This window comes from Stomoxys calcitrans, chromosome 4 (genome assembly GCF_963082655.1).
Source record: "Stomoxys calcitrans chromosome 4, idStoCalc2.1, whole genome shotgun sequence".
Lineage (NCBI taxonomy): Eukaryota > Metazoa > Arthropoda > Insecta > Diptera > Muscidae > Stomoxys > Stomoxys calcitrans.
The window spans coordinates 170,982,073-171,004,922 of record NC_081555.1 but is presented as its reverse complement, the minus strand read 5'-3'; the positions used below and the strand labels follow the sequence as shown (position 1 = coordinate 171,004,922).

General features: G+C 40.2%; 1 protein-coding gene across 1 annotated transcript in view; it reads right to left on the bottom strand.

The window, feature by feature from the left end:
* Positions 1–22,850, bottom strand: part of LOC106084296 (neuronal acetylcholine receptor subunit alpha-7) — a 791,555-nt gene that overhangs the window by 221,085 nt on the left and 547,620 nt on the right. Inside the window, exon 5 of the mRNA XM_059366858.1 lies at positions 18,978–19,158. Within this exon, the coding sequence (XP_059222841.1) occupies positions 18,978–19,158 (181 nt within the window). The remainder of the gene's footprint in view (positions 1–18,977; positions 19,159–22,850) is intronic.

The following is a 22,850-nucleotide window of genomic DNA, read 5'->3' as shown; positions in this document are numbered from 1 at the left end:
TTCATTCTAAGTTTTATTAAAAATGCATTTACTTTCTTTTAAAAAATCCGCAATTACTTTTTGGGCAACCCAATAGCATGCTACCAGCCCTGCTACACGATAATTTGGTATGTAGGAAAATAGTGGAGAGAAAAGTTGTCGAATTCCCAAAATGTGATATATTTTTTAAAAAGGTTTTCAAGACATTTTGAGTTTATAAAGTGAACATATGAGGCATACGGAAGGAAATTCGAGAATCGGTTTACTTTAGTTGTCTCTATCCATTTACGAACCCATCGTTATAAACTTTATTTTTTAAAATTCAATATTTTGGGAACACCCTTTGGTTTTATGTTTGTTAATAAAATTTAATTATTAAAGAATACGCTTAACGATAACGTTGTTAACATAACCAAACATCACACATTCTTCACACAAGTCATTCAAATGAAAGCATTTGGTTTGTTGTTGTGCATGAATGTTCGCAAACGAATCATTTCCGGTCGTTATGTTTCGCATAGTTGCCTCTGAGAGATTTACAGGAGGTTAACCACCAACCCCCTTCACTTCCAATGCCATCAGTTTTGTGGGTTATCAATGAGAATTTCGATTTTATTTACCGATTTCATGTTTATTTTATTTGATTTTTTGATATTTACTTTTTATGCCACCATCATTATTTGTGCATGCTATGTGGCCCATAAACTCTGATTGCCACAAAAACAAAAAAAAACCAAAATAAATAAATGAAAAAAAAAAAAATCGCATGGCTACCATGCCAAGAAAATTTTGTTATTTTCAATGCTCCCATTTTAATTGGGGTGTGTTTGTAAAAAAAAAATATTCTGATTGTTTAATAATAAAAATTTCATTTGACATATTGTACAAATAAATACATAACTTTTTTGGATTATCATGTATGGGTGTATGTGTGTTAGGTGTATGTCGGTATGATTTGGCTTAAAGTTTGTTTTCCTTGATTGTTGGTAACACATATATGTCTAAACATTTATGTTGATGATTAAGAAAAGATGTCATCAAAATCTTAATTGTTGTTTATATACCCCACACCACTATTTTGATTTTAAACCCAGTAAGGAAGGGACTGCGCCCGACTTTTGTAATACCCTACACCTACCCTGTACCTATAGGGTAGGTGTAGGGTGTAGGTATAGTTGTGAAAGCTATATCCAATTCTGAACCAATTTTGATGGACCTCGGCGAGCAAATATGTTTAAACTGTAAAAACTACGGTTGATAAATTATATCATTATGGCAAATTAACCAAAATCTGACGAACATATATATGGGAGCTACACCTAATTCTGCATCGATTTCAAGCAAACTTCTCAGATAATGTGGTAGACGTCGAGGAAAGTCTGTTGCAAATTTTTGGCAAGAGTAGTATTTGGCAAGCAAATAATGCACTTGCAGCGCTCTTGGAGTGAATATCTGGCGATATACATATATGAGAGCTATATTTAAATCTGAACCGATTTCCGTGAAATTCACCAGTAATGTAGAGACTCAAGAGAAAATCCTTCCCAACAAATTTCAAGATAATCGCTTAACAAATGACCATTTTATTGCATTATTACTGCAAATCGGACGAATATATATATGGGAGCTATATAAAAATCTGAACCGATTTCTATGAAATTCGCCGATAATGTCGGAAGTCATAAGAAAATCTTTTTTGCCAAATTTCAAGAAAATCGGTTGAGAGAAGACCATTTTAATGCAATATTACTGCAAATCGGATGAACATATATATGGGAGCTATATCTAAATCTGAACCGATTTCAAGCAAACTTCTCAGATACTGTCACAGTCGTCAAAGAAAGCGTTGTACGAAGTTTTGGCAAAATTGGTCAATAAATGCTCTTGCAGTGGCTCTAGGAGTAAAAATCGAGCGATATATATATATATGAGAGCTATATTTAAATCTGAACCGATTTCCGTGAAATTCAGCAGTAATGTAGAGAGTCAAGAGAAAATCCTTCCTAACAAATTTCAAGATAATCGCTTAACAAATGACCATTTTATTGCATTATTACTGCAAATCGGACGAATATATATATGGGAGCTATATAAAAATCTGAACCGATTTCTATGAAATTCGCCGATAATGTCGGAAGTCATAAGAAAATCTTTTTTGCCAAATTTCAAGAAAATCGGTTGAGAGAAGACCATTTGAATGCAATATTACTGCAAATCGGATGAACATATATATGGGAGCTATATCTAAATCTGAACTGATTTCGAGCAAACATTTGAGATACTGTCCCAGTCGTCAAAGAAAGCGTTGTACGAAGTTTTGGCAAGATTGGTCAATAAATGCTCTTGCAGTGGCTCTAGGAGTAAAAATCGGGCGATATATATATATGAGAGCTATATTTAAATCTGAACCGATTTCCGTGAAATTCACCAGTAATGTCAAGAGTCAAGAGAAATTTCTTCCTAAGAAATTTCAAGATAATCGCTCAACAAATGATTATTTTATTGCACTATTACTGCAAATCGGACGAATATATATATAGGAGCTATATAAAAAATCTGAACCGATTTCTATGAAATTCGCCGATAATGTCGGGAGTCATACGGAAATCCTTACTGCCGAATTTCGAGAGAATCGGTTGACAAATGACCATTTTATTGCAATATTACTGCAAATCGGACGAACATATGTATGGGAGCTATACCCAAATCTGAACCGATCCAATTTCCAATTCCAATTTCAATAGGCTTAGTCTCTAGGCCCAAAAACATGCCCATGCCAAATTTTAAGACGATCGGATGAAAACTGCGACCTGTACTTTGTACACAAATCGAATCAGAAAGTGATTCTGAGTCTATCGGTATACTTATCAATGGGTCTATCTCTCTTCTTTTGGTGTTTCAAACAATTTCACTAACTTATAATACCCTGTACCACAGTAGTGGTGTAGGTTATAATTATTGCAGATTTCGTCGAAATCGGACAATAAATGAGCCTTTTATGGCCCCAAAACCTTAAATCGAGTGATCGGTAGTTATGGCAGCTATAACCAAATCTGAACCGATCTGGGCCAAATTGGCGGAGGATGTCGAAGGCCCTAACACAACTCACTGTCCCGAATTTTCAGCAAAATCGGATAATAAATGTGGCTTTTATTGCAGAAGGATGGCGAAGGGCCTAACATAACTCACTGTCCCAAATTTCGGCGACATCGGACAATAAATGCGCCTCTTATGGGCCTAAAACCCTAAATCGGAGGATCGGTCGATATGGCCGCTATATCCAAATCTGGACCGATCTGGGCCAAATTGGCGAAGGATGTCGAAGGCCCTAACACAACTCACTGTCCAAATGTTCAGCAAAATCGGATAATAAATGTGGCTTTTATGAGCCTAAGACCCTAAATCGGCGGATCGGTCTATATGGGGGCTATATCAAGATATAGTCCTACATAGCCCATCTTCGAACTTAAACTGCTTATTGACAAAAAAAGAATCGGTGCAAAGTTTCAGCTCAATATCTCCATTTTTGAAGACTGTAGCGTGATTTCAACAGACAGACGGACGGACATGTCTAGATCGTCTTAGATTTTTACGCTCATCAAGAATATATATACTTTACTAGCTGACTCGGGCCCGCTCCGCTGCGTCTTCTTTTTATTTCAGCCCGATATTCTCTTGATGTCTGATTAAGAGGAGTTTTCGGAGGTTAAGGGTCGCCCAGACACTTGGCCCCGAAAAAATTTAAGCATCGAGCTCTTCTTTTAAATACCATTTATTTAAACCCCATATTGCCATTGGTTTAGGGGAGTTTACAGTGTTAGGCTTCCCCCAAACACATGACCTCAAAATAGGTTATTCGTTATCGGTTATCGTTTTCTAATCTCAAATACCTTTCATTTGAGCCATGTGGCATGGTCGAAAAATTGTTAGCCTTTGGGCGGTGTTTTGGGGAAGGGGGTGATGCCTTAAATATATGGTCCTACATTTGGATATCAAATTCGTATTCTACTCCCAAATACCTTTATTTGAGCTCCATATTGCGATGGTCAGTAAAAAATTGCTGTTTGTGGGGAATTTTGGGAAAGAGGTAGACACCCAGAAAATTGGTCCCGAAATGGGTATCAATTCTTGTTCTACCCCCTAATACCTTTCGTTTAAGTTCCACATTGACATCGTCGGTAAATAAGCCCGATTTTGGGGTGTTTTGGGGACTGCGGTGGTCCCCCAAACACTAAGCCCGGAAAATATATCAGCAACGTGCTCTATTCTCATATAACTATATATCGTTTATTTGAACCCCATATTGACATTGGCCTCAAAATTGGATATCAAATTTGTTTTATTATCTCATTTAAACTCCTTATTGCAACAGACAGCAAAAATGTCCGGTTTGGGGTATTGGCCCTAAAAACTATGAATATTTAGTTCCACTCTCTTTAAGACCCAAATTGCCTTGGTGAGCAAATACGTCCTATTTGGGGGTTGTTATGGTGGGGGGACATCCCCTAGATGGTTGGTCCCTAATGTTGATATCAGATATGTAGTCTACTGCCACATTCTTTTAATTTGAGCCCCATATTTTCATAGTCCGCGAACATGACCGGCTTGTGGGGTGTTTTGGGGGATGGGCGGCCACTCAGTGAGTTGGCCTTGAAAATATATATCGGATTCGTGTTCCACTTTAAAAACCCTCTTATTTGAGCCTCATATTGCAATAGCCAGAAAATACTTACTATTTAGGTGGTGTTGTGGGGGTGTGGTGGCCCCATAGTCACTTTTCCCGAATATTGATATCAGATTCGAGCTTTACTCCTAAATACCTTTCATTTGAGCCCCATATTGCTATGGTCGTAAATTTGTCCCCTTGGGGTGATGTTTTTGGGGAGAGGTGGCCTCCCAAACACTTGATCCCATATTCCGATATCAGATTCCAATTCTACACTTAAATACCTTTTATTTAAGCCCCATAATCCCATGGTCAGTAAATAAGTCCTGTTTGGGGGATATTTTGGGGAAGGGGTGGTCCACCAGAAACGTGGTTCAACATTGTTGTCCCATATTGCCATGGTCGTTAAATATGTCCGATTTAGGGGTGTTTTGGGGCTTGGGATGGTCCTCCTAGCATTTGGTCCGACAATTGGATATCAGATACATTTTCTTATCCTAAATACCTTTCATTTGAGTCCCATATTGTCGTGATTGCTCTAAATATATATTTGGTGGGTTCTAGGGTGGGGCGGCCCCCTTGGTACCCCCTCCGAAATTTGGATACCAAATTTTTATTTTTTGGGTACTATAAGAGAGCACACAAAATTTCGCTTAAATCGCACCACCCATCTCCCAGATCTGGCGTTTCTGAAAATTTGGGTAAGGGGGAGGGTCCGCTCCCCCTTCAGATATCAAAAATTTTAGTACTTTATTTTCACCACGGGATCATTATGCACCATCTGTTAAAATTTCAAGAAAGTCGATTCAGCCGTTTCTGAGTCTATAAGGAACACACAAACAAACAAACAAATCTACAATACAAACAAACACAAATTGATTTTTATATATCAGAAGACTATCTGGAGAGAGCCCGCTTCGTTGCGCTTTCTTAGCTCTCTAATATCTTCTTAGGGTGGCGACACTTTGCCCTGAATGTGGATATCGAATGAGTGCTACTAAAGCCTATGTCCGATTATGACGTTGATAGCCCACGTTCAAATCCTAGCGAGAACTTCAGAAAAAATTTAGAGCGGTGGTTATGCCCTTTTATTGCTAGCGACATTTGCGAGGTGCTATGCCATGCATGGTCATGTAAAAAATTCTCCCCAAAGAGGTGTCGCATTGCGGCACACTGTTCGGACTCGCCTATAAAAAAGGTCACTTATCGTTGATAAACTCAACTTGAATCGGAAAGCACTCATTGGAGTGTGAGAAGTTTCGCCCTGCTCTGTTCCAGACACTTGGCTCTCAAAGTAGATATAAGATTCGTGCATTCCATATGAGCCCCATAACGGCATGATCGGTAAATAAGTTCTATTTGAGGGTGGGGTGGACCCCAGAGTCTTTGTTCTGAAAAGGAGTATCAATGTCCCGAAAATCGATCAATTTCCACCCTAAATTGCTTTCATATAATTGGGAGGTATTGTATTTTGAATTGCTTTGATTGGATATCAAATTAGTTTTTTTTTCTCTCAACCACCTTTCGTTTGAGCTCTAAATTGTCGTGACCTGACTGACGGGTTTTGGACGGCCCCCGAGGCATCCGATCCCAACAATAGAAACCATGTTTTGTTTTGACTGTGAGAATGCATATGAACCGTTTGGAGGGTGTTTTGGGGCTGGACGGCCACCGGCACTTTTTACTGAAAATATATATAAAATTCGTTCTTTATTCCCAAATACCGTTGATTTGAACTCCATATTGCCATAATTGGAAATGAAGTTCAGTTTAGTGGGTGCTTTAGGGCGTTCCTCCAAACACTTGCCTCCAAAATTGTATATCGAATTCGTCTTCTACTCTCAAATACCTTTCATTTGAGTCCCATATTATCATAATGGGTCAATTAACCTATTTGAATTATTTTGCCAAGGAAAAGTGCCACCTAGACTTGAACGCAAATTTTAATGTCATATTCGTAATCTACTTCCAAATACCTTTCATTGGAGTCCCAAATACCTTTCATTTGGTGTATTTGGGGCTGGGGTGACCTCCCATTACTTGGACCTACTGTTTTGTGTCATATTTGTAATCAAATGCCGAATACTTTTCATTTGTGTCCCATATTGATAGGGATGCCGAATATATCTGTTTAGTGGGCGTCCCGTTGGGTACTTGGACCCAAAATTTTAATTTCATATTCTTGTTCTGGTCTCCAATACCTTTCACTTGATACATTTATTGTGCCCATCGGTCCACTTTTGGTTTGGGAGTGGCGTTTTTGTGGGGTAAGGGGGAGGGTCCGCCTCCCACCGGTATCTAAAAACTATACAGCCTATGTTTCCTTCCAGAAAAACTTACACATTCTGTGAAAATTTTAAGAAAATCGGTTCAACCAAGCATCATATAGTCATAACGGGTCTAATGCCGTTTTGGAAGGGTGACGTGACCCCCTATACTTCGATTTGATTTTGTATGCCAGATTCGAAATCTACTCCCGAATACCTTTCATTTGAGCCCCATATTGAAATGAACGTCCAATATGGCTGATTGGGGCAGTTTTGGCGTTGGGGCTGTCCGATGGGTACTTTTAATACCATATTCATATTCTACTCTATAATAACTTTCATGTGATACCTATATTGTCCTGATGCGTTCACTTTTGATTTTGGGTGGTATATTTGGGTGGAGAGTCCGACCCCTTCATTTATCAATAAATTATAAAGCCTTTTCCTACTTCCTGACCATATTCGTAATCTACTCCCGATTACCTTTCATTTGAGACCCATATTGTCATGATCGTCAAATAAACCTATTTTAAGGGGTTTTGGGACTGAGGCAGCCCCCAGGTACTTGGACCCAACTTTTATTATGAAATTCGTACTCTACTCTTGACTATCTTTCATTTGAATCCCATGTTGTCTCGATCGGTCCACTTTTATTTTTGGGTATTACTTTTGTGGTAAGGGGAGGGTCCGCCCCCCTCCCGATTTAAAAAAAAATTTATAGCCTATGTTTCCTTCCAGACCAACCAGATAATCGGTTCAGACGTTTTTGAGTCTATACAGAACAAACAAACAAACACAAATTGAATTTTATATATATTGGGTTGCCCAAAAAGTAATTGCGGATTTTTTAAAAGAATGTAAATGCATTTTTAATAAAGCTTAGAATGAACTTTAATCAAATATACTTTTTTTACACTCTTTTTTTCTAAGGCAAGCTAAAAGTAACAGCTGATAACTGACAGAAGAAAGAATGCAATTACAGAGTCACAAGCTGTGAAAAAATTTGTCAACGCCGACTATATGAAAAATCCGCAATTACTTTTTGGGCAACCCAATAAGATAAATTTTTTTTTAATGTTTTTAAACCTTTTAAAATTTATTGAAATTAATTAAAATATTTTTATTTAATTTTTACTTTTTTTTAATTTTGTATGGTCTCTTTGAACTCTAGCTATAATTTAATTTTTTATTTTTGCCAAAAATGTGTTCATACCTATCAATTTGCTTCAAATCTAAGTAAGCAACATAAATGAGTTATGCCATTGCATTAGTCGAGCTACTGGCAGACGGACGATTCACCGACATCATGGACATCGGTTCTTTAAATATTGGTACAACTAATTGCACAAACAAATTTTTAAAATTTGCTAAAAGCCATGCAATAATAAATCAAGTCTGCTGCAAAATGCAAAAAAGTGAAGAGAAAAAATTAAAAATGAAAACAAATGGCAAGGCCTTGAAATTGTGTGGGACAAGCAAACATTGCAACAGCGCGCAACACCAATTAGCTTTTTGCCAAAGGTCAATATGGCAAAATATTTACCATTGATGTTGATGTTATAAAAAATTCTTTATTTGCGATTACTCAAATGGTGAGTAGCTTAAGACATGGTTTCAAATCGATTTTAAGAGTGGAGAAGATAATTTTGTCTGCTACATTGCTCGCATATTGGTGATAATTACCAAATTTTCAAAGAATACCATAGAAGTTGTCATCGTAGGTACCGTAGGTTCCTTAAAGTACTGCTAACACGGAATGTTGGTGATCACTAAATAAATCTAGCATTTCAACCACTTTTAGCTTTAATATGGAGTCGGTAATGGAGTTTGGGATTCCTACCGATCATTAGATCTTAATATAGCCTTGAAACAGCCAAACCTATGATCATGATACCTAATGATCATTAAAATCAAAGTCCCATACAGAAGACTATCAGCCTCAAAATTCGGAATATGTTTGGACATTATGCCAGAACTCTAAGAACATGAAATAACGGTAACTTAAGTACCTGGACATCAGCCAACAGTTTATGGTAAATAATAACCGGATTAATGTGCTTGGAAAGGTTCGGTCTCAATAGACTCGATTTTATGCCTATTTAAGGGATGGTATCCTCATAGGAAAACGCCAGCACCATTGTGCTACAATGCATTACAACTTAGAGCATGTGTTTTAAACACTCAAAAGAAGAAGATATAGACCCATAGATTATACCCATAGACTCAGAATTACTTCCTGATTCGATTTAGCCATGTCCGTTTGTCTATTTGCACAAAAAGTACTACCCTTACCACAAAAGTACTACCCAAAAATAAAAGTGGATCGATCGGGACAATATGGGATTCAAAAGAAAGGTATTCAAGAGTAGAGTACGAATTTCATAATAAAAGTTGGGTCCAAGTACCTAGGCGGCCGCCCCAGCCCCAAAACCCCTTCAAATAGGTTTATTTGATGATCATGACAATATGGGTCTCAAATGAATGGCATTCGGGAGTAGATAACGAATGTGGTCAGGAAGTAGAAATAGGCTTTATAATTTATTGGTAACGGAAGGGGGGCGGACCCTCCACCGTTACCCCAAAAACATCACCCAAAATCAGAAGTGGACCGATAACGACAATATGGTTATCAAATGAAAAGTATGAGGGAGTACATAACGAATCTGCCATACAAAATCATGTCTAAGTATAGGGGGTCACCCCACCCCGAAAAAAAAAAACGCCCAAAATGGGGACATTAGCCAATCACCGATATATAGGACTCGGTTTGTGTGTTCCGCATAGACTGAAAAAGGGCAGAACCGATTTTCTCGAAATTTCCGCATATTGTGTAGGTAAGTCTGGGAAGGTTAGTCTGGGTAGGTTAGTCTGGGTAGGTTAGTCTGAGTAGGTTAGTCTGGGTAGGTTAGTGTAGGTTAGTCTGGCGGTATCGGAAGGGGGACGGACCCTCCCCCTTATGTCAAAAACACAAATAAGACCGATCGGGACAATATGGCTATCAAATGAAAAGTATTGGGGAGTAGAATACGAATACGGTATTAAAATTTGAGTCCAAATACCCATCGGGCCGTCCCACCCCCAAAACTCCTCCAAACAGACACATTGGACGTTCATTTCATTATGGGTATCAAATGAAAGGTATTCGGGAGTAGATTTCGAATGTGGCATACAAAATCAGATCGAGGGGGGTCACGCCACCCCTCAAAAATATCATTAGACCCATTATGACTATATGATACCAGGCTGAATCGATTTTCTTAAAATTTTCATAGATTGTGAAGGTTTGTCTGGAAGGAAACTTTGGCTATATAATTTTTAGATATCGGGTGGAGACGGACCCCTCCTCCTTGGCTCAAAAACGCCACCCATATCCGAAAGTGGATCGATGGGCACAATAAGGGTATCAAATGAAAATTATTGGAGACCAGAAAACGAATATGGTATTAAAATTTGGGTTCAAATACCCGGTACCCCCCCCCCCACTCCAAAATCCAAAACTCCTCTAAACAGATATATTCGAAGTTCATGTCAATATGTGTCTCAAATGAAAAGTATTAGGCAGTAGATGGCATAAAACATTAAGTCCTAGTAATGGGAGGTCGCCCACCCCCAAATATCCCTAAATGGGCATTTTATCCAACCATGGCTATATGGGACTCAAATTAAGGGTATTTGGGAGTAGATTACGAATATGACATTAAAATATGCGTTCAAGTCTAGGTGGCGCTTTTCCTCCTAAATATACGTCATATGGGTTATTTGACCCGTTAAGACAATATGGGACTTAAATGAAAGGTATTTCAAAGTAGAAAACGAATTTGATATCCAATTTTGAAGCCAAGTGTTTTGGGGTACGCCCTAAAGCACCCCCTAAACTAAACTTCATTTCGGTTGGGAATAAAGAACGAATTTGATACATATTTTCAGTGCAAAATGCCGGTGGCCGCCCCAGCCCCAAACACCCTCCAAACTGTTCATATTTACTGGCCATGGCAATATGGGACTCCAATTAAAGGGATTTAGATGTAGCATGAATTTGATATAAATATTTGAGACGGAATGTCTCAGAAGCCATCCCTCCCCTAATGAGAACATAACCCTATGAACGAACATTACCACCACGAACCGAGAATTTGCAAATTCTCATACATCAATGAGTGTTTCGCGATTCAAGTTTAAACTCAATATAAGGGAGGTTTTTTTATAGCCGAGTCCGAACGGCGTTCCGCAGTGCGACATCACTTTGGGGAAAATTTTTTAAATGATCATGCATGGCATTGTACCTCGCAAATGTCGCCAACATTAAGAGGGGATAAACACCGCTTTGTCCGATGTTCTCGACAGGATTCAAACGCTTTCAGCGTCATAGGCTACAATGGCACGAATTCGATATCCGCATTCAGGGCGAAGTGTCCCCGCCCTAAAAAGATATTAGAGAGTTCAAGAAGGCGCAGCGGAGCGGGTAGTATACTCCCATCCTATGGTGGAGAATATAAAAAAAGACTGCAGTGTGATTTCAACAGACATACGGACGGACATGGTTAGATTGTCTTTGATTTTTACGACGATCAAGAATATATATCTATATATATATATATATATATTGTAGGATCAGAAGTTGCATGCCATCTTTGGGTGGTGGTTATTACAAAAATAAATTTTGTGACTATATTTTTATACCCTCCACCAAAGGATGGGGGTATACTAATTTCGTCATTCTGTTTGTAACACCTCGAAATATTCGTCTGAGACCCCATAAAGTATATATATTCTTGATCGTCGTGACATTTTATGTCGATCTAGCCATGTCCGTCCGTCCGTCTGTCCGTCCGTCTGTCCGTCCGTCTGTCCGTCTGTCGAAAGCACGCTAACTTTCGAAGGAGTAAAGCTAGCCGCTTGAAATTATGCACAAATATTTTTAGTAGTGTAGGTCGGTTAGTATTGTAAATGGGCCAAATCGGTCCATGTTGTGATATAGCTGCCATATAAACCGATCTTGGGTCTTGACTTCTTGAGTCTCTAGAGGACGCAATTCTCCTCCGATTTTTTTGAAATTTTGCACGTAGTGTTTTGGTAGCACTTCAAACAACTACGCAGAGTATGGTTTAAATCGGTCCATGTTTTGATATAGCTGCCATATAAACCGATCTTGGGTCTTGACTTCTTGAGCCTCTAGAGGGCGCAATTCTCGTCCGATTTAATTTCACGTAGTGTTTTGGTATCACTTTTAACAACTGTGCTAAGTATGGTTTAAATCGGTCCATGTTTTGATATAGCTGCCATATAAACCGATCTTGGGTCTTGACTTCTTGAACCAATAGAGCGCGCAATTCTCATCCGATTTGTCTGAAATTTTGCACGAGGTGTTTTGTTATGACTTCCAATAACTGTGCTAAGTGGGGCGTAAATCGGTCTATAACCTCATATAGCTGCCATATAAACCGATCTGGGATCTTGACTTATTGAACCTCTAGAGGGCGCAATTCTTATCCGATTTTGTACAACGGCTTCTCTCATGACCTTCAACATGCGTGTCTAATATCGTCTGAATCGTGCAATAGCTTGATACAGCTCTCATATAAACCTATCTCCCGATTTTGTTTCTTGAGCCCCTATAAGGCGCAATTCTTATCCGAATGAACTGAAATATTACACAATGACTTCAACATTCCTTCAACATTCATTTATGGTCCGAATCAGACTATAATATGATATAGCTGCAATAGCATAACAGTTCTCATTCAATATTCATTGTTTGCCTAAGAAGAGATACCGCGAATAGAACTCGACAAATGCGATTCATGGAGGAGGGTATATAAGATTCGGCCCGGCCGAACTTAGCACGCTCTTGCTTGTTTTTTTCTGTGACTTTGACCATTGTTTTCTGTGTCACATCCTACATTCATGGGCAATAAAATTTAATTTCAAATTTCTTAGATGCTATATTCAAATATAATACACTTGCCAAGCAAATGCGTTTTGTGAGTGTAGCTGAAAAGTTTATTTACCAATGGCATTGATGCCGTTTGTTTTCATTCTAACACACATACACACACACATTTACACACAAATTGAATTAAAATGGCCAAACTGTTTGAATTACATCTTGCAATGACATCAAAGGCCAAATGGTGGTTGAGACGGATATTTATGACTGTTTTCCATTTATTTTGCAGAGCGAGAGTGAGAGAGAGAGAGAGAGAGAGAGAGAGTGGGAGACCAAAAACCAAAAGCAAAAATAATTTTTGTTTCAAGTACGCACTTGACTTAGGAATGACATCGTAAAATTTCGAAAATCTCAACGCTAAAGCCAAAAAATGGAACAAAAATGTGGAAGAACAGAGGCATTAAATTGGAAATGGTTGGCTTTCGCTTGAAGGGTGTCAAAGGCATGTTTAGGCCGAATAATGCATTTTTGTTCCCAAGTCCTTTTCTTGAAGAGGGCATTTACAAGGCTAATTGGCTGATTGAATATTTGGCTCATTTCTTTTCTCCAGACTTTTGTAATGGTGATTACACAGGGAAATATTTTAATGGCTTAGTGAATGTTTTGCAGAATGCTGGCAATTTAATTCAAATAAACAAAGGGCTAAGAATGACGCTTATTTGTTTGGGTAGCCAAAGTTTTTCAATTAGCAATGGTTGGCTTTGCTGAACTCTAAATCTAGCCAAATGTGTTAGTAATAACAATTTTTTCTAAATTTATAATGACCATAATTTGAGAATCTTCCGTTTTTATTGCAGAGCGCTTTTGTGTTTGTTAATGCAATGACATTTGTTTTGAGTATTTAGTAGTTATTATTAAAATATGCAAACTTTATTTTTCTATGATAATAAGGCCTATCTGGGTCATTATGTTAGGCTTATGTTTAATTTAATATGTTTTTGTCAATGGGTAAACAATGCATTTTATTTCAGTTTTATGGTTACATTATCTGGCAAATTATCTAAATTCTCGCTGTGTTGTTTACCTAAGGAAGGTGTCATAATTAGACAATAAATGCGCCTTTTATGGGCCCAAAACCTTAAATCGAGTGATCGGTCTATATGGCAGCTATATGCAAATCGGGACCGATTTAGGCAAAATTGCAGAAAAATGTCGAAGAGCCTAACACAACTCACTGTCCCAAATTTCGGCGAACTCGGATAATAAATGCGCCTTTTATGGACCCAAAACCCTAAATCGAGAGATCGGTCTATATGGCAGCTATATCCAAATCGGGACCGATCTACTCCATATTGCAGAAGTATGCCTAGGGGCATAATTTAGCTCACTGTCCCAAAATGCAGCGAAATCGGATAATAAATGTGTCTTTTATGGGCCTAAACCCCTAAATCGGAGGATCGGTCTATATGGCAGCTATATCCAAATCTGTTCCGATATGAGCCAAATTGCCGAAGCATGTCGAAGGGCCTACCACATTTCACGGTCGCAAATTTCAGCAAAATCGGATAATAAATGTGGCTTTTATGGGCCTATGACCTTAAATCGGCGGATCGATCTATATGGCGGCTATATCCAAATCTGGACTGATCTGGGCAAAATTAAGGAAGGATATTGAAGGGCTTAACACAACTCACTGTCCCAAATTTCGGCGACATCGGACAATAAATGGGCCTTTTATGGGCCCAAAGCCTTAAATCCAGAGATCGGTCTATATGGCAGCTATATCCAAATCTGGACCGATCGGGGCCATATTAAAGAAGGATGTTGAGTGGCCTAATAAAACTCACTGTCATAAATTTCAGCAAAATCGGTAAATAAATGTGGCTTTTATGGGCCTATGACCCTAAATCAGCGGATCGGTCTATATGGCAGCTATATCAAAATCTGGACCGATCTGGGCCATATTAAAGAAGGATGTTGAGTGACCTAACACAACTCACTGTTCCAAATTTCAGCAAAATCGGTTAATAAATGTGGCGTTTATGGGTCTATGACCGCAAATGCTGTTAAATGCAGGCACCTGCCACGTTGGCCTAATCCTGCAGGGCTCTTAACCCCGGGTGAATATAATGCGTCCACCAACGCCCCCCCACATAGCCTAAGCTATGCATGGGTACCAATTCGAGTTCATGTTGTTTGGACGTGTTCTCCCCCTTGGTTAGGGGCGGAGCACTATCTAATACTCTTTCCGATCTATGGGTCATGGCACCCGGTTGCAATGCAATTCTACATCGAGCTTGCGCTCGACCCCCGATTTGGGTCCAAACAACAGCCACCACGTTACTTCCGACTGGGGCCTCACCATAGTCGGGCTGGGATCGAAATCGCAAGGGCTCCCGACTCCTGTGGTACCAGATTAGGGACTCCGATCAGAACTCGTAGCCGAAGCTACTACCAGTTGAACCCCAAATGGTTCCGGACTGGTCAACTGAAAGGAAAACGGCCAAAGCCATTATGCCCGAACCCCCCCCCCCCCAACCATTACAACCAAGATTAAAACATGGTCGCCAACAGAACGGACAAAAACCCAATACGGATGTAAAAAAATGGACAAAATGCACAAAAACGGACAAAAACGGACGGGCAAGAACATACACTTTCCACTACGGACAAAAACTGACGAGCACACAAAAAACGGACAAACATCAAGAGCCATACCATTGAACGACCTCGCCAGAGGCCTATCACCGCCCACCTAACATCCTCTTCCTATCAAACACTGCCCTCGGCAAGGTGACCAACCTCACCAACGTCCCAGAGTCCAACAAGGCCCTGGTCAAATTCCACACTCCCTCTCCATAGGATATACCCATAGCGTCTAAGTCCCTGATGTCCGAATAGTACGGGCACTCAGTCAGTAAGTGCACCACGTCCTCAACCACACCCCCGCAGGCACGACAACCTGCAGTCGACGCCAGACCCCTCTTATGCAAAAATGCATTGAGAGAGCCATGTCCTGTCAGTAAAAACCCAAGACTCAGGCCAAAGCCAAAATCGGGTCTGCCCACTATGAACGTTGCGCCCCCAATAAACCAGTAAGAAACCCGTACGGACGGACGGACAGATAGACGGACGGACAGACGGGCGGACATTTCGAACCGAACACTGATTTTGGTAATAAAATTCAATGATTTGCAAGCGTTGCTCGTTAGTAAGTCTATTCATGATGAAATGTCAAAGCATACTGAGCATCGTTCTCTTTGACACCATGTCTGAAATCCCACGTGATCTGTCAAATACTAATGCATGAAAATCCTAACCTCAAAAAAATCACCCTTTACTTCATAGGGTCGGAAATGGACATTTCGATGTGTTGCAAACGGAATGACAATATGATCCCCATCCTTCGATGGTGGATATAAAAATCTTTCAATTTCTTACTTTTTGCCCTTTTTAATGAGTTTTACCATTAACAATATTTTTGAATAATTTTTAGACGTTCACAAAAGTCTAAACTTTTAAACCACAATAGATTTAAGCTGACAACAGCTTTGCACCACCAAAAAGGATGTGTTACAATCAAACGAATTGAAAACAATTTGTATGCAAATTCTTTGGCTATCGGCTTCATAGCCTGCCGCACAAAAAACAGGATTTGCATTTCGAATTTGATTTGAATGCAAATAGAATGGCCAAAAACTCAACTGAGAATTATTTAAAAATGTTTTCGCTGAATAGTTAAAAGCTTTGGTTGCTAAAAACTACAAAAAGAGTGAAAAAAGAATGCAGTATTTCACTATTAAATAACTAATTCAGTTTAGTGTGAAAACTAAACGAATTTTCCATGCACCATGGTAGAGGGAGAGTCTTTGATGCGGGGGGTTTTTTTTTGGCAAAAAATGAGCAGCAGGATATTTTGATTGTACATTTTGGGAACAACATGAAATCCTACTGTGAATTGCTGAATTGTGATTGTGTAAATTTGTGCAAGAACATTTTTTGACCCACCACCATAGGATAGGGGGTATATTCATTTAGTTAATCTGTTTGCAACACATCGAAATATCGATTTTCGACCCCAAAAACTGTATGTTTTGTTGACAGTCGTAGAATTGTAAAACCATTTAACGAAGACCGGTTGCCCGTCCGTCCGTCTGTTTGTCTGTCCATCTATCCTCCGTCTGTCCGTCTGTGCGTCCGTCTGTGCGTCCGTCTGTGCGTCCGTCTGTCCGTCCATCGGTCCGTCCGTCTGACCGTCCGTCTGTCTGTCTGTCTGTCCGACCGTCTGTCCGACCGTCTGTCCGACCGTCTGTCCGACCGTCTGTCCGACCGTCTGTCCGACCGTCTGTCCGACCGTCTGTCCGACCGTCTGTCCGACCGTCTGTCCGACCGTCTGTCCGACCGTCTGTCCGACCGTCTGTCCGACCGTCTGTCCGACCGTCTGTCCGACCGTCTGTCCGACCGTCTGTCCGACCGTCTGTCCGACCGTCTGTCCGACCGTCTGTCCGACCGTCTGTCCGACCGTCTGTCCGACCGTCTGTCCGACCGTCTGTCCGACCGTCTGTCCGACCGTCTGTCCGACCGTCTGTCCGACCGTCTGTCCGACCGTCTGTCCGACCATCTGTCCGACCGTCTGTCCGACCGTCTGTCCGACCTTCTGTCCGACCGTCTGTCTGACCGTCTGTCCGACCGTCTGTCCGACCGTCTGTCCGACCGTCTGTCCGACCGTCTATCCGTCTGTCCGTCCATCTATCCGTCCGTCCGTCCATCTATCCGTCCGTCCGTCCATCTATCCGGCCATCTGTTTGTCAGTCTGTCTGTCCGTCCGTCTATCTGTCTGTCTGTCTGTCTGTCTGTCCGTCTGTCCGTCCGTCTGTCCGTCCGTCTGTCCGTCCGTCTGTCCGTCCGTCTGTCCGTCCGTCTGTCCGTCCGTCTGTCCTTCCGTCCGTCCGTCCGTCTGTCCGTCCGTCCGTCCGTCCGTCTGTCCGTCCTTCTGTCCGTCCGTCCGTCTGTCTGTCCGTCCGTCTGTCCGTTCGTTTGTCCGTCCGTTCGTCCATCCGTTTGACCCGTACGTCTGTCCGTCCGTTCGTCCATCCGTTTGACCCGTACGTCCATCCGTCTGCCCATCTATCTGTCCGTCTGTCTTTCCGTCTGACTATCCGTCTGTGCGTCCGTCTGTCCGCCCGTTTGTCTGGCCGTCTATCTGGATCACGCTACAGACTTCAACAATTGTGGTATTAAGTTGAAATTTGGTACAGATCCGTGTTTTTCCAAATGCAGATTAAGTTCTTGAATGGTCCAAATCGGACTATATTGGGATATAGCTCTCATATATGCCTGTCTGCCAATTGAGGGTCTTAAACACATAAAAGACGCATTTTGTACGCGGTTGTGCTAGGATTGCCCGGCTTTCGCGTCTAATAGATAGTGGGACTAAGGTGGGGATGCAATTCCACATATAAACCAACTTTGTCGCGTTGCATAGAAAACCTTTAAGGATTTTGTAAGTAGCATGGAATTCCTAACATAGATTTTCTTTTCGAGGTTACATTTTTAGTATTTAGAGCGCACAACAAGCCGATTACTGGCTTCGGTGTATGTCGATAGTGGCATGGGGCGGATTAATATTCGCACCCTATTTTCAACCTAACCTTAACGAACTGCAACTGAGACTTAAATATAAAAGAGAATAATAATAAACTACCATGGTTAATATATCAATGGTGATGGATATCCAAAGTTCGGCACTGCCGAACATAACACGTGTTTACTTGCTACCAATACCTTGGGTTTTTTCCCAATTTTTTATGGCACTTGAAACAACAAGCACTAAATGTTAAAACAATTTTGACCACTGTTAAAACATTCGCAGATGGTTTCATAAATAAAGATATCCCATTGTAATTGACAGTTAGCCAAATTCAATTCGATTTCATTCAATTTTGTATGGTAAAATATTCATACAACAATTGTTCAATTTTAGCGGTTCAAAACACCAGAAATATGGTGGTTGTTGTCTCAGCGGTTGTTGAGGAGTTTTTTCGTCAGTTACATACAATAGTATGTTCTCGTTTTTATACTTTTTCAATATGTGGTTTCACATAGCAATTATCTTTTAATTTAATTTGGCTTTTGTTTTGTGACCTCTTTTGTTGTGATTTTCTCTTTTTGAACTTACCTGAAAACCATCATAGGTCCATGAACCAAATTTCATTTCACATCTCTGATCATCGAAGGGGAACCATGTGATGTCAATTTTGCAGGTGGACTTGAAGATACCAGGCGGCACATATAGACATGAGCCATTGTTTCGAACCACCACATTTGTGGCATAGGTGCCGTCGAAGCCTTCGTCAGCACTAGAAATAAAGAAAAAGAAAATGTGTTATAATATTTTTAATTTATTTTTGTAAGCAAAAAAATTTTTACTTAAATGTGTATATTATTGTTTTTTTTTTATACCCAACACTAAGGATGGGGGGTATATTAATTTAGTCATTCTTTTTGTCTCAACACGAAATATTGATCTGGGACCTTATAAAGTTTATATTGGGTTGCCCAAAAAGTAATTGCGGATTTTTCATGTAGTCGGCGTTGACAAATTTTTTCACAGCTTGTGACTCTGTAATTGCATTCTTTCTTCTGTCAGTTACCAGCTGTTACTTTTAGCTTGCTTTAGAAAAAAAGTGTAAAAAAAGTATATTTGATTAAAGTTCATTCTAAGTTTTATTAAAAATGCATTTACTTTCTTTTAAAAAATCCGCAATTACTTTTTGGGCAACCCAACATATTTATGATCGTCTTGACATTCCGAGTCGATCTATCCATGGCCATCCTTCCGTCCATCCTTCCGTCCGCACTTCCGTCCATACTTCCGTCCATCTTTCCGTCCATTCTTCCGTCCATCCTTACGTCCATCCTTCCGTCCATCCTTCCATCCATCCTTCCGTCCATCCTTCCGTCCTCGAAATATTCGTCTCAGACCCCATAGTATATATATTCTTTATCGACTCGTCGTTCTGAATTGGTCTAGCCATGTCCGCCTATCCGCCCGTCTGTCGAAATTGAAAATTTTCACAGATATTTAATATCGATGTAGGTCGTTGGGGATTGCAAAAGGGCCATATAGGTTCAGATTTATATATAGCTCCCATATAAATCGATCTCCCGATTTGACTTATTGAGCCCCTGGAAGCCGCAATTTTTATGCGATTTGGCTGAAATTTTGCATGTAGAGTTCTGATATGACTTCCAATAACTGTGTCAAGTACGGTCTAAATCGGTAATGAAACTGATATAGCTCCCATTTAAGACGATTTCCCGATTTGACTTCTTGAGCCCTTACTTACGACTTCCCACAACTGTGCCAAGTACGGTCCAAATCAGTCTATAACCTCATATAGAAATTTTCAATGATGGTGCACAATGATCCCCTGGTGAAAATAGGGTACTATATTTTTTGATATCTGAAGGGGGAGCGGACCCTCCCCCTTACCCTAATTTTCAGAAACGCCAGATCCCGGAGATGTGTGGTGCGAAATTTTGTGTGCTCTCTTATAGTAACCTACAAACAAAAAATTTGTATCCCAATTTCGGATGGGGTACCTAGGGGGGCTGCCCCACCCTAAAACCTACCAAACATATATATATACACCAATTACGACAATATGGGACTCAAATGAAAGCTATTTAGGATAAGAAAACGTATCTGATATCCAATTATCCGACCAAGTGCTAAGGGGACCACCCCAAGCCCCAAAACACCCCTAAATCTGACATATTTACCGACCATGGCAATATGGGACTCAAATGAAAGGTATTTGCGAGTAGAATACGAATCTGATATCCAAATGTGGGACCAAGTTTCTGGGGGTCCATCCCTTTCCCTAAACACCCCCCCAAAACAGGACTTATTTACTGACCATGGGAATATGGAGCTTAAATAAAAGGTATTTGAATGTAGAATATGGGACCAAGTGTTTGGGGGGCCGTTTCTCACCAAAAAACATCCCCAAAGGGGACAAATTTATGACCATAGCAATATGGGACTCAAATGAAAGGTCTTTCAGAGTAAAGCACGACTTTGATATCAATATTTGGGAAAAGTTTCTATGGGCCACGCCACCCCCACAACACCACCCAAATAGTCAGTATTTTCTGACTATTGCAATAAGAGGGTTTTTTTTAGAGTAGAACTCGAATCCGATATATGTTTTTAAGTCGAACTCACTGAGTTGACTTCCATCCCCCAAAACACCCCCCAAGCCGGTCATGTTTGCCGACTATGGAAATATGGGGCTCAAATTAAAGTTATGTGGGAGTAGACCCCGTATTTGATATCAACATTAGGGACCAACTGTCTAGAGGACGTCCCACCACCATAACAACCCTTAAATAGGACATCTTTGCTCACCAAGACAATTTGGGTTTTAAAGAGAGTGGAACTAAATATTCATAGTTTTTAGGGCCAATACCCCAAACCGGATATATTTGCTGACTTTTGCAATAAGGAGTTTAAATGAGATTAGAAAATGAATTTGATATCCAATTTTGAGGGCAATGGCAATATGGGGTTCAAATAAATGATATTTAGATATATGAGAATAGATCACGTTGCTGATATATTTTCAGGGCTTAGTGTTTGGGGGACCACCCCAGTCCCCAAAACACCCCTAAATCGGGCATATTTACCGACCATGTCAATGTGGAGCTTAATTGAAAGGAATTGGGGGGTAGAGCAAGAATTTATACCCATTTCTGGACCAATTTTCTGGGTGTCTACCCCTTTCCCAAAATACCCCACAAATAAGGGTGTTTGGGAATAGAATACGGATTTGATATCCAAATGTAGGACCATGCATTTAGGGCATCACCCCTTTCCCAAACACCCCCTAAGGAAAAAAATTTTCGACCATGCCAATATGTAGCTCAAATGAAAGGTATTTGAAATTAGAAAACGAATTTGATAACGTATTTTGGGGCCATGTGTTTGGTGGATGCCTCAACCTGTAAACTCCCCTTGAACCAATGGCAATATGGGGTTTAAATAAATTGTATTTGAGAGAAGAGCACGATGCTAATATTTTTTCAGGGCCAAGTATCTGGGGCACCACCTCTCCCCCGAAAACACCACTAAATCAGCATATCGGGCTGAAATGAAGTATTTCAAGAATGGAGTACACCTTACATCCAAACTTAAATTCGTAGACCAATAAAAATCATATGGGATTCAGATAAAGGCACTTATATTGTTAAACTGTTTGTCAAGTTTGCATGGTATTTCACTAAAAGATCTTTAACTGTCGAAAATAAATATTCCAAGGAAACTTTTGTTCCATATAAAGTAAAAGAAGGCGCAGCGGAGCGGGCCCGGGTCAGCTGGTTTTATATAAACTTTTAACAGAATCCATGGTGGAGGATTCTTAAGATTCGGCCCGGCCGAACTTCGCACGCTTTTACTTGTTTTATTTCATTCTAAATGTAAAATGCATTTTTAATAAAACTTAGAATGAACTTTAATCAAATATACTTTTTATACCCACCACCGAAGGATGGGGGTATATTCATTTTTATACCCACCACCGAAGGATGGGGGTATATTCATTTTGTCATTCCGTTTGCAACACATCGAAATATCCATTTCCGACCCTATAAAGTATATATATTCTTGATCAGCGTAAAAATCTAAGACGATCTAGACATGTCCGTCCGTCTGTCCGTCTGTCCGTCTGTCTGTTGAAATCACGCTACAGCCTTTAAAAATAGAGATATTGAGCTGAAACTTTGCACAGATTCTTTTTTTGTCCATAAGCAGGTTAAGTTCGAAGATGGGCTATATAGGACTATATCTTGATATAGCCACCATATAGACCGATCGGCCGATTTAGGGTCTTAGGCCCATAAAAGCCACATTTATTATCCGATTTTGCTGAAATTTGGGACAGTGAGTTGCGTTAGGCCCTTCGACATCCTCCGTGAATTTGGCTCAGATCGGTCCAGATTTGGATATAGCTGCCATATAGACCGATCATCCGATTTAGGGTCTAAGTCC